At 41.7% G+C, this 12,154-nt stretch overlaps 1 protein-coding gene across 5 annotated transcripts in view; it reads left to right on the top strand.

The window, feature by feature from the left end:
* Rbms1 (RNA binding motif single stranded interacting protein 1) overlaps positions 1-12,154 on the top strand; it is a 204,273-nt gene that overhangs the window by 77,170 nt on the left and 114,949 nt on the right. Inside the window, exon 1 of one of the 5 annotated variants that reach the window (XM_063259152.1) lies at positions 6,311-6,481. The exons of the other annotated variants lie outside the window; for them this stretch is intronic. Within the exon in view, the coding sequence (XP_063115222.1) occupies positions 6,410-6,481 (72 nt within the window). The 5' untranslated portion in view covers positions 6,311-6,409. Of the gene's footprint in view, positions 1-6,310; positions 6,482-12,154 lie in introns of those variants that run through there. 5 annotated transcript variants of the gene reach the window in all.

Genomic DNA, 12,154 nt, shown 5'->3' with positions numbered 1-12,154 from the left:
GAAGAGTGTTCCTTAGCAACCATTAGTTAAGTGAGATTTAGGCACTAATTTGGAGTTAGAATATTTATCTTTACTATTCAGTATATATTCTAAAAGTAGGAAGTTTGCCATTAAGTCAATTGATTAGAAATTCAGTATATAGAAGCTCCTCAAATTATGGCAGGGTTATGTCCCCATAAGACACTGTAATTTGAAGGTATCATAAAATGCAATGCATTTCATACACTTAACTTAGCGGACATCATAGCTTAGCCAACACACTTTGCTTAGTAAATTGGTTGTTTCACCTTGTAATCATGGGGCTTTCCAGGAGTTGTGGCATTGTAGTGCAGGTTGGACTTCATTATAGCTAATAATAATAATAAACACCATTAAATTTAATGTAGACAGAAGACTTTGGAATTGGAGAGACCTGAATTCAAACCCCAGCCACTTTTACTGGATCTGTGAACCTGGGAAACTTACTTAGACCTCTGGGCCCCCATTTCCTCATTATTAAAATGAGGTAGTCATTCTTCTCTTTATATGTATGTGTGTGTATATGTGTGTGTGCATGCAAAACATGTTTATAAAATGCCTGGAATATAAAATATTGAAAAAATGTCCGTTGCTGTTACTTAACAGTCCACACAGAGAAGCAGCAGCAGGGCAAAACTTGTTTTTTCTGTTTTCCTCATCAGGATATATTTAATAATCATCAGAACATGACGTCTGGTAAGACTCATCAGAATATGGCTATGTTTATGTCATCCTATATATTCTGGTATTTATTTTATTACAGTTGTTTCATTTTTATATAGATAATGATTTTTATGTGTCTAGGGAACCTTTAAAGTCTGGAATAAGGATTTTTTTTTAAAAAAAGCAAAGTAGTAAACAATAGAAAATATTGTTGCTACTTTAGAAATAGGACATTTTATCAACTTTATTTTGTACCAAGAAAAAAACAGAAATTTTAAAAATTTGCTTATGTCGTATATATTTTCCTTTTTTATTTTGCTAAGGGCCAGAAGTTTTTTGAGCTTTTAAGCATGGAGACTGTCAAATGTGAATAGTCTTTTAGTGAGAACTGCTTACACTAACCAATTGTGTGGCTATATTTTGTGCATTAAAGGTTGTAATTTGAAATAATGTTAAATGAATATTTTCTGTTAATTCTTTTCTGCTTGAAATTTGAGCCAAGTAAACAGGGTATCCAACACGCCTTAGCAGTGGTGTAGACGGGTAGAACCTGCTAGAGGTCAGCTCTTGTCTTGATAGAGGTTCTATTTTTATCTCATAGACATCCTCTCTTTCAAAACTTAGCTTCGGTACTACACGTACATTTTAGGAATTTCACTCGAATGTTCCACTGTTACAAGGGGCTCAGAAATGTGTGTAATAAGGTTTATTAGAGAGAGACTCTCCTGGATATTTAATTCTTTCTCATCTGCCCTTTTCATATGCTTTTTCTATTAGCAGTGATTTCAGCAGGATTGCCCCAAATCTCCATCTTTTTTTTTTTTTTCTTTTTTTAACTAGTCTTGCTTCTGTTTTTCTGGTCATCTGCACAGTGCTCCTTTCTGTACATCTCTCTAATAAAACATTTATGCAGCTTAGCCTCTCATAGCCATGTTCTATCCTGCATCAATCTCTCCATCCTGTGGACTTCCACAGCACATTACTTTCTAGACCACTTGCCGCCCACTTAACATTTAATGCCGCTTGTGATTGGCACAGCAACTTGGGTGACATGGTAACAAGTACTTACACTCACCTAAGGATTAGACTATTTATTGGTCAGACTTTTTTGAAGTACAGTGTTAGAGTGTAGGAGCACATAGGACTAAGTAAATGTTTTAATTATGGGTAGTTCAAGGTTTTTTTTTTGTTTTTGTCTTTTTCGTTTTTATCGGTACCAGGGATTGAACTCACAACTGCCTACTTGCAAGGCAGGCGCTTATGCTGCTGAGCTAAATCCCCAGCCCCGTAGTTCAAGGTTTTAAAGTTGTTTTGCTGTTACTTACTAGCTCTGTGGGTGGGTCAGTCACCCTTAACATCCCCCCCCCCATATGCACAATGAGCTTAATGACCTTTCTACACTCACACTGTGGTTGTGAAAGTGAAATAAGATGTGAAAGACTAAGAAATGAAAGTTTCATTTTTGCATTGTTTCTTTGCAATAAATACCCTCTAATTCTGTCTCCCTACACTCCAGTTGCACATGGTCTTTTAAGTCCGAGAAGGCATTATTGCCCGTAAGTCTTATCTCCCCTACTAGATTGCAGGCTTCTGCATGTACTGGTTGCTCCATCCTCATTATTCTTGTCTTACAGAATATGATCTCTGACACCACTCACAGCCTTCTCATTCACACAGAAATGGCCCTGCTCCAACACAGTTTCTTTAAAGAAAACTGAACAATAAATGAAGAAAAACTTCCGTACACCAAAGCCCTTGAAACACTCTGTGCTAGACTTTTTTAACCTTTTAAAGTCTGTAATATTTGCAGTCTTAGAAAGCATGCTCATTCAGCCATTCAACAGTTATTAAAAGTGACTTCCTCTTACCTACGTTTGCTCTTGATCCTTGTTCCTATTCTTAGATGGTCAACCGGACTTAAGATAAGCATCAGATAGTTACAAGCACACTTACTTGAATCTGCAAGCAACATTATAAAAACCTGGAAAATAATCGTGACAGCTACCAGTTATTGAGGTTTTTGGTGTACCATATTTACAACAATCTTATGAAGACAATCTTGGACCAGAGAATCCAACTAACCTGCCCAAACCATGAGGCTATTAAGTGGGAAGCTAAATGTGGAACTGAATCTACTGGGTTGTTTGAATTTTGTTCCTTGGATTGCAAAGTCCAGATTCCTTTGTGCTGACGGGGTTGGAAGGGCGGGGGGGGGGGGGGGTCACGGGGGTTAAGTATACATGTGGTGTCTTAAGAGTTGTTTCAAGTCTAAAAAGCCAGAGAAGCTCTGGGGACTACAGCTTCCTCCAGCATCTCACAGCCAAGAGCTCACCCGCTCCTGGCTCTGCTGCCAGTCAGCTTCCTGTTTACTCATAGTTTCTGCCTCCTCATAACCTTGGCGTGCATATGGTATTGGCTTGTTGTGGCCTCGGTGCTACCCCGTGAAACTCTTGTAGTTTACCCCTTTACTAACTGTTCAACTTTTGCAGTTTTCTGAATCAAATTCCCAAGGGTGAGAATAGGATTGGCCCTACTCATTTTTTCAGTCCTAGCCAGGTCATAGGTCACTGGCTAGTCTGTGGATTGGCTGCCCTGGGGGTCAAATTCCCACAGCTTTACCCACCCCTGCTGGAGGGTTGGTTGGAGATGTTGTATGACAGCATGGGCAGCAAAGTCTCAGTTTTCCTTCGTAGAGGATGTGCATCTCCATAGTTTCCAAAGTCCTTGTTCTTCTTATAACAACTTGTGGTCTCTCTGCACTGTTTTACTTTCTCTTTTTAAAAATATATTTGTTTCAAAGATCAGTACACTTTTCCAGATGAACTTTGCTGGGATTGATTCCTATGATCATACTTACTGCTAAACACTTTTTGAATAATTATAATTGATAATATACGGCATAATTTCATATTTGTTTCCCTAAAATGGGAACCCCCCCCATCCCTGTCAGCACAAAGGAATCTGGATTTGCAATCCAAGGAACAAAATTAAAACAACCCAGTAGATTCGGTTCCACATTTAGCTTCCCACTTAATAGTCTCATGGTTTGGGCAGGTTAAGTTGGATTCATTGCATTTACTTTTTTTCAGTGTGCACAATCAATCTTTTTCTTTGTAATAATGATTTATTTAGTTAGAAGTGTACACCTACACAAGTTTGGAACTTTTGAACCCTGGAGGACATAGTTTCTTAAAAAAAGAATACATGCTCCTATTCTCTTCTTCTATGCCATTTGCTACTATACTTAATACTATATACTGATGTTTAGGTATCTTTTTTAGTCTTAAAGATATTCTATGTTTTTTACTATGTTTAGTATACTTATTCTTAGGATTCTTTGTTTTAAATTCTATTATCATGTAAATTTTTTCTTATCCTTATAAAGCTACTGCAGGGGAACCAATCAAGCATCAACATTCTGGAATAGAACATTTTGGAGTACAGTAGTACAAGTGTTAAGACTTTAGACACATAAAAATTAATCTATGCTGTTCTGTGGTTTAGATTGTGGTTTCCTAAGACACCGGTCTTGACAACCAAGGTTGTACTCGGACTTTTTCTGTAGATGACTGGTCTGAATTGCTGGGGTCTTGAGCAGTAAGTTCTCAGGAAAAGGCATCTTTGACTTGAAGGGTTCTAAGTCAAACCTTCACTGTATACTTGTGTTTAATAGCTGCAGAGTCCTAGTGAGAGAAGACAGCAAAAAGGTAGCCTTCCTCCAAAAAATTGTAAGTACATAGAGTACCAGCAAACAGTCCTGGCATTTATGTTAGCTAGTCATGCTACTCGATTATTATTTTTTTTTAATTGATCACAGTACTAAGGATTGACTCTCAGGCCTTCACACTGAGTTGTGCATCCAGCCCTTTTTCTGTTCTGTTTTGAGACATGGCCTTGCTAAATTGCACATGTTGGGTTGAAACTTGAAATCTTACTGCTTCAGCCTCCCAGATCCCAGGCTTCTGTCATCATGCCCACTATTTAAACAATGCAAGGACAGATATTTTACCTGGGAGTATTATGTCCAGATTAAGTTCTTTTGCTGAATTTTAAAAAGAAAAGTGAATTAGAAATTGCATGTGTATTTTGGATATATGGTTGCTTTTAATCGGCAAAATTTGCTAATTCTTCCCACTTTTGCAGGAATAGGGAAGCAACCCACTAAGTCACTATCTTAGGATATCTGGAATAGATTTTTAAATTTCTTGTTTCTAGAATAACTTTCAAATGAGTATAACTTAGCTAGAAATTTGAAGCTCATAGAGGTTACTGTTTTTCTTAGGACATCGACAAGCTGAGTCCCTTCATGTTTCAGACAAGTCAGGATTTTTTCATTATCATAGCAGATGTGCCTTTCCAAGAAGGTGTTAGAGTCTACAAGCCAAGGAAGAGATCGGCAATATTTATGGCAGTGATAATTCTCTGTAATATTCACCAGGGAACAGGTCAACCTGAAAGATGGCAAGCCTGCCCCGTGGCCTGTCCTGTCCAGGAAGGGTGCGCTCTGCCTGACCAACTGCTGCAGAGGCCTGCATTGCATAGGCCTGGGGCTTGACATCCACAGAAGGGTGCTGGAGAAAAGGGAGCAGCCTGAAGAGCAGCCTAGTTCCGTCCACCCTGGAAACAAAGGAAATTACCTCCTCCTTTTGTCCTTTTGCTTACTGAGTTTGTATGTCCCTTGAACAGAACACATTCCTGTCGTGTATTCGGGATAATTAATATAAGGAAGGAAGGAAGGATTATACTGTTCCAGTTTTGGGAAGAAGAGAAGGCTTCCCAAAGGATGGCCTGAGATGATTTTTGATAACTGTCATTTTGAGGGAAAGCTTGTCAACTAAGGCATAGGAATGAAATGCAAAACTTTACCGTAGGTACCTGAGAGAGGGGCTGGCAAGGACAGACCTATTTTTTCGTGTTAGAATTTTGTTTGACGTGTGAATTGGGAACCCATTTGTCAAGGTTGGATGGAGAGCTGATTTGTTTGTCGAAGTAGCAGGGATTGTCCACACCTCTTCAGGGAAAGGGGCACAGGGAGACCCTGTGAGAGATGAAAAACGACGCCCCCCCTCCAAATCTGGAGATCCTTTCTCATCCTACCCAGGTGCCAAAGTGGGTCCTTGATGCGATGCCCTTAAAAGGGGCTTCGAGCCGGGGTGCCAAGCCGGAGCGGGTGCTCCGGCAAAGAACCGAGGGGAAAAACCGGAGGAGGGGGGCGGCCACTCCAAGGAATGTGCGGCATGCGGGCGGCCAGACCCAACCATTGCACCGGAGCGGGGGCGCCGGCAGCTCCCGGGCCGCGCCGCCGACGCCCCGGCCCCGAGCCCGGGCGGGAGAGCGCGGGGGCCGGGCGGCCGGCGGGGCAGCGGGCGCGGCGCCCGGCGGGCGGGCGTGGAGGGCGGGCGGACTTGGGCGCGGCGCGAGGCGGTGCGCGGCCGCCTCCCCGCCCCCGGCCGGCGCGCTCTCGGGGCGGTGGTTGAGGCCGCGGTAGGTGGGGACGCGGCGGCGCTGCTCCTCCGCTCCCGCCGGAGAGCTCCGCGCGCGAACTCGGCCCATGGCACGCTGGGCGGCGGCCCCCGGAGCTGCCTGAGCCCGCCGCCCGCGCCGCGCCGCGCTTCCCGGCGAGGGCGGAGAAGTCAGCCGCGACCGCAGCGCCCCCGCCCCGCCCCGGCCCGGCCCGGCCCGGCCCGGCCGGCTCCCCACGCCGCGGCCCCTCCGCGCCGGCCCCGCGATGATCTTCCCGGGCGGCAGCGGCGGCGCCCCGGGGGCCAGCGGCCACTGCAGGACGCCCTACCGCAAGCAGGTGAGGGGCGCGGGGGCGCGCGGTCCCCGCCCGGCCACAAAGGGCGCCGCGCTCGGCCGCGCCGCTCCCGCCGCCGCCGGGGGACCGGACTGGGCGGTGACCTTGTTTCCGAAGGAGGCGGCCCGGGGCCGGTGGCCGGAGCGGGGCGATGCCCTCGCCCGCCGCCGGCCGGGTGGGACGCGGAGGAAGGGCCCGGGGCGGCGAGGCTCGGGCGGCAGCGCGCGGGCCGGGGGCTTCGCCCAGCCCTGCAACAAGTTTGGCTTTCTTCCCCCAACCTTTGTGTGTGAGGAGTACGGAAAAGTCGTAACGTGGGCGTGCGGTCTTCACTTGGAACCCCAGAGAACCTGTCTGATTTGTAGGAAACCCGGAAGACGTGCGAGTGTGTGTGTGAGTGCGTGTGCGTGTGTGTGTGTGTGTTCGCGCGCGCCCCCTCCTTAGTTAAAAAAAAAGGCAAAAGAGAGAAACAGGAACTTCTACTGTCACTTTCTCAAGGTTTTCAGTTTTCTGAAGCACAGGGAAATCCTGTGACATCCTAGTTGCAGAGATACTGGATAAGCCTGAGTCATACACATGCCTTTTCCTATTTTAATACCGTTTCATACATTTTTTAACAGATTGAACTCCAAAGGCACTTCAGCGGTCAGATCAAATCCTCTGCCGGGAAAAGGAGTGGAGCCAGGAGCTTATAGTTGTGGCCTTTTGTTTTGTTTCTCATCTCTGTTTTTAAAAGGAGGTTACTGAAGCCATGTTGTGATAAATCTCACAGAGTCAGCAGCAGAAATAACAAAACCTAGCTTTAAATTATGTAAAAAATGTGCAGGTCTGTTTAAAAAAGGTTAAACTGATTTAGAGGTCAGTGGCAAAATGCTTGTTGAGAAAACATAAACAGGATTGCAGATATTTTTCCTCTGTAATAAATCTCTTGTCTACATCTTTAGCCACTGAGACAAATCAATTAAGTTATTATCCCAGTAATGATACCAGCGAACTATAGCCTCCCATGCAGATGTGGCTTTATTAAAATCATGACAATGACAGAGATGCCTGGCAGCTTTCTTATAGGTACTCGAATGATTATTCAGTATGTTGAATTCTTGTTTTTAAAGTCGTGGGATTTGCGTTTCCTTTAGTATGTGCTAGGATAAGGCTATCTGCAAATGTTTTAACAGTGTCCAAAAGTGATGTTCTCTGTTCTCTGGTCTTTGGCTCTTTATATGCTAACTTTTAATAAGGCAGTAAACACGCCCTAGTCTGTGTGCCCTTCATGTTGAAGTCAATGGGACTTTTTTCTGCACTATAAAGTAATTTTTAATTAAAAAATAAAATCTGCATTGGTAACTTGTCTGAAGTATGTAGCAAAATTGTCAAGATTCATAAACAGGGACTTCTAAACACACTTATTGTGACTTCATTTAAAATAAGGGCCCTCATCAACTTCATAAGTGGAGCCAATTTCCTATAAATATTCTTCTAACCCTTCCTCCCCCACCCACCTCACTGTACCTGAAAAGATGGCTAATTATGTTAGGGCCTTGTGTATTCATTTATTTGTTGTCAGAACCCTGCGGGGTGTCAGCTCTCAAATGGGAAAAGGCTCCTAGGGGCGAGGCCTTTTGCTGTGAGGGCTGGAGGTTTTTGTGTGTGGAGGGGGGACAGCCCGCTGGCTGGAGCACGCTGATAAGATGCTCTCTTTTCACTGGGCTCTCCTTAGATTCAAAGACTAAAAGAGCTGACTGAATCAGAAAAACAAACAGACTTTCTTTTTTCTATAGGCAGAGAAAGAAATGAATGTGTAGGCATTATACAGACACAAGACCCGGGGTACCAGTGGTATTTGAGTCAAAGGTTTCTTTTGTTAGTATTTAGCCATTCACTGAAAAAGCACACTTCCAGAGCAGGGACCTGGTTACCATGAGTGACTTTGTGATCTCATTCTGGCTTAGCCTAAATGGGAAGCCTAATTAATGCCTTTTATAAGATTTTTGTGATGTTAAGCTTGGGCCTTTTGGTTCATATTAGCTTGTTCATTTTGATTAAAGAGTTGGAATTTTTAGATATATAATGCTGCTCGATTTTAATCTAGAAATACATAATCAGCTGTTTGAGCTGATTTCAGGTAATTTGCTTGAAGAATAAAATGACATGTAAAGAATTCTTTAAACTTACCTCTGGAAAAAATAAAATGGGCCAGAATCACTTTTATTCTACCTACTTGATATTAGTAACTAAAAATCATTGGGAACTTTACTACCTATATGTTGCTGTTCTGAATGCTTTATGTGGATTAACTGATTCCCTCATTTTGACAATCCTATGATAAGGCAGGTAATATTAGTGTCACCATTTTACAGTTAACACAGTGTGGATTTACTGAATTGTCTAAAATCTATATCTCCCACAATGCACAGTCAGAATTTGAATCCTGACCATCAGGCCTTTAAAACTGTCACACGACAACCATTTGGCTCCTTGCATATTGCAGTAGAAACTCTGGTAGTGTATCACTGCATCTTTGCTCATTACTATTCAAAGTCTCAGAAGTTCAAGTTAGGATTCTTCCCACCTTTTGGGGAGGATGAATGAAGATTGTGAAATAGAAGGTGAAAGGTTGAAATAAACAGATGACCTGGATGATGAATTCAGTGTTTGGAAATGACACTGATGTAAAAAAAAATCTTGCTTTTCTGCATGATTTTAAAAGTCTTAAACTATTTTACATTTTACTAATGTAGGAGTCAGCCAGTTTCAGTCAGAGCAGAGGTGGGTGGTTTGGACCCCCTTTCTTCCCCTACGTGGCATAGGCAGGGCATCAGGGAGCGCTGGTCTCCAGAGTCATCTAGGATAAACAGGATTTTCCTGCATCACAGGCCTAGGAGCACATTAGACACATAACCTGCTCAGCTAAGGACAAAGTGAAATGCTTTTGAGTGGGCTGATAACCCAGGAGTCAGTATCTAAAGCTTTGTTGGTTCAACTCTCATTGAGGAAATAGTCTATGTCCTGTTACAATTGATTGTGACTTTGAGAAACATAAGATACATAGTATTTATTAAGTAGATCCAGCTGATTATTTGAAAACAGCACCCAGAAAATCAAAATGAAAAATCATTTATCAGGACTTCTATACTTTGAAAAAATTTTAGTGTTTTGAAAGAAAAGTGCTCTATACTCAAAAGTCTTTAAACATTAGAAAATGGATATTTCTTTTTTTTCTTTTGCTGTGTTACTTGAATTCTTTTATTAGTAATTTCTTTCTTCATGTTTCCTTCCATTTTGGAACTGCTTTCTTGAGATAGTTGACTCTGGTGTGGTGTAGTTTGATTTTTGCCGATTGTGAAATGTAGCAAAGCCTTCTTTCTGCTAAGTAGTGTGTAGTCCTAGTGGTTTGCAGTAGGGTTTGGGAGGTAGAGGGTGAATATAAGAATTGCCATGTATGTATGTATCTTTCTTTTAATGGTCTTGCCTTTTAATAGTGGTACTTGATAAATGCTGCTACTTTTGATGAGTGAAGTACTTATCTCCCCAGCTTAAGTAGATTTACATACTTTTCTGCTTTCTTGAGGATTAACTGGGTGTAGCTGCACGTGAGGAGTTCAGCAGTGATTCAGTGTTTGGCCTTGTTTAGAGGATGACATGCAAAGCTGTTGATTAATCCTTTTCAAGCAGTTTCTGTTCACAGCAATTCATGTTTAGTAGATTGGGTTTTGTTAAAGTTTAAAGATTAAAGTTATGCATGGAAAATATTTAAATGAACACAATTTGAGCCAATCCCAGTTTGTTGTTTTTCACACCAAGATAAACATATTCAAGTCCAGGCACTGGAGGTTTAGGGACAAGTAGAAAATTTAATTGGTATAGATAAGGTGTTGCCCCCTTTTTGTATTATACTAACTCCGTTTGTGACTCAGTAATATTTATGAGTCAAGGACTAGGTTTTAGATGTCCATCCGTAGTCTTTTGAAAAATGAAAGTCTTCACCACTAATTGTACACTTTTTCTGCCAGGCATGCCTTTTGGCACCTTAATACATTTACTATATATAGTTCACTTTAGGTTGCAAACATGTGGGGCCATCTATATTGGTAATTATTTTATTTTTGATCACTTTTTTGATAATAGGAAGGTAAGAGTACATTTGCCCAGTTGGTGAAAATACATGTTTAAAATACTGAGCCAAAATATAAATATTTTAAGCAAATATGTGATATCTCCTCTCAACATCAGTTATATTTAATCCTCATGACATCTATATAAGGTGAAGAAAGGCTTGGGAATTAAATGGGCAGTGAAATTAAATGGCCGGGTTGGTGAAAACCAGGTCTCAGAGGTCAAGGGCTGTGCCTGCTACCAGGAAAAAGAAAGAAACTCGGTTAAGAGCAGCTGTAGCCTTCTCTGTTCTGTAACACTTTCCTGTTCTTGGCCTCCCAAAGACATTTGGTGCATAGGGCGTCCCGGATTTCAGCTTTGGGAATTGTAGCTTTGTAATGTTTTAGTGTTTTTTGTTTGTTTTAGAAAGGTCTTTACTCTGGGGTTGTCAGATAACAAACTGGCCTCTGGGAAAATTTGAATTCCGGATAAACAGTGGTTAAGTTTTTGATATGAGTGTCCCAACTATTTTGTTATGCTAAGTATTTGTATTTGCTAAATCCAGCAATTCTTTGTTTGGCAAAACAATTCATTTTTTAAAACTAGCTATTAGAAATGATCGTAAAGCAGGCTATTCCTGCTTTTGCCTCTTAGCAGTATTCTGTAAACTCTGACAGTAATACAGACTGCGCTCTCTACCTTCTTGAACCGTGTGGTCCTTCCTCCTGCACTCATCCTGATTGAAAGACACTGGCTTAAATTCTGGCTCTACATTTGCATACATTTTCACCTAACCTTCCTAAACCTTAGTTTCTGCTAAGTAAAGATAATACTGCACACTTCTCAGGGTTGTTGTTGTTAATCCCCTGGAGGTGTTATTATTATTAATGTCCCCACAGAGCAAGCAACACCAGGTGGTCCTAGGAGATGCTGTGTGGTCCTAGGAGACCTTGACACAGTCTCCTAAGAATGAGCCCTGTTTACAGCCTCTAAAGAAAGGAGCCTGTTTAGAAATGTGGGCAGCCTCAAAAAGGTTAAAGACCTTGAGGTTGAAGATGAAGTTCTCAACCATATTAAAAAAAAAAAAAAAAAAAAAAAAAAAAAAAAAGAACCAGAAAGCCTTAAAAGAATAGTTCCTATCACTTTAAATAGCTATTCATTGATTGTGCTCTCATTACACAGTTTGCCTTCTCTTTTGAGAAGAAAAGCCCTTTAATCTTCCATATTTAATGCAAACAGATGAGTGCAGAAAGTAAAAAGAGCATTGACCACTCTTGGCCATGAAAAATGCTTCTTTTTAAATTGCTTGAAAAGTGACAGATTTGTTAGTACATGCATGATTGTTTCCTGAATTCCTTCCTTTGTCTTAGTTGTATGTCTGATTTTCAAAGATGCGTTTTAGTATTACTCAGAAAAGTAAACTTTTTTTGGTCCCTGACATCTGTAGGTGTTTGGTGGGTGTTTGTTTTTAAACTTGTAACTGTATAGAATACTTTGCATAACATGAGCTAAATGCTTGGTAAACTTTGGAATAGATATACAGCAGATAAGAAAGAAAGCTCCTTTTGTAGTGCAGACAAGTTACAA

The sequence above is a fragment of the Cavia porcellus genome, unplaced genomic scaffold (genome assembly GCF_034190915.1).
Source record: "Cavia porcellus strain 051 isolate PalLab524CR breed Dunkin Hartley unplaced genomic scaffold, mCavPor4.1 scaffold_12, whole genome shotgun sequence".
NCBI classification, from domain to species: domain Eukaryota; kingdom Metazoa; phylum Chordata; class Mammalia; order Rodentia; family Caviidae; genus Cavia; species Cavia porcellus.
This window is presented reverse-complemented; position numbering and strand designations above follow the sequence as displayed.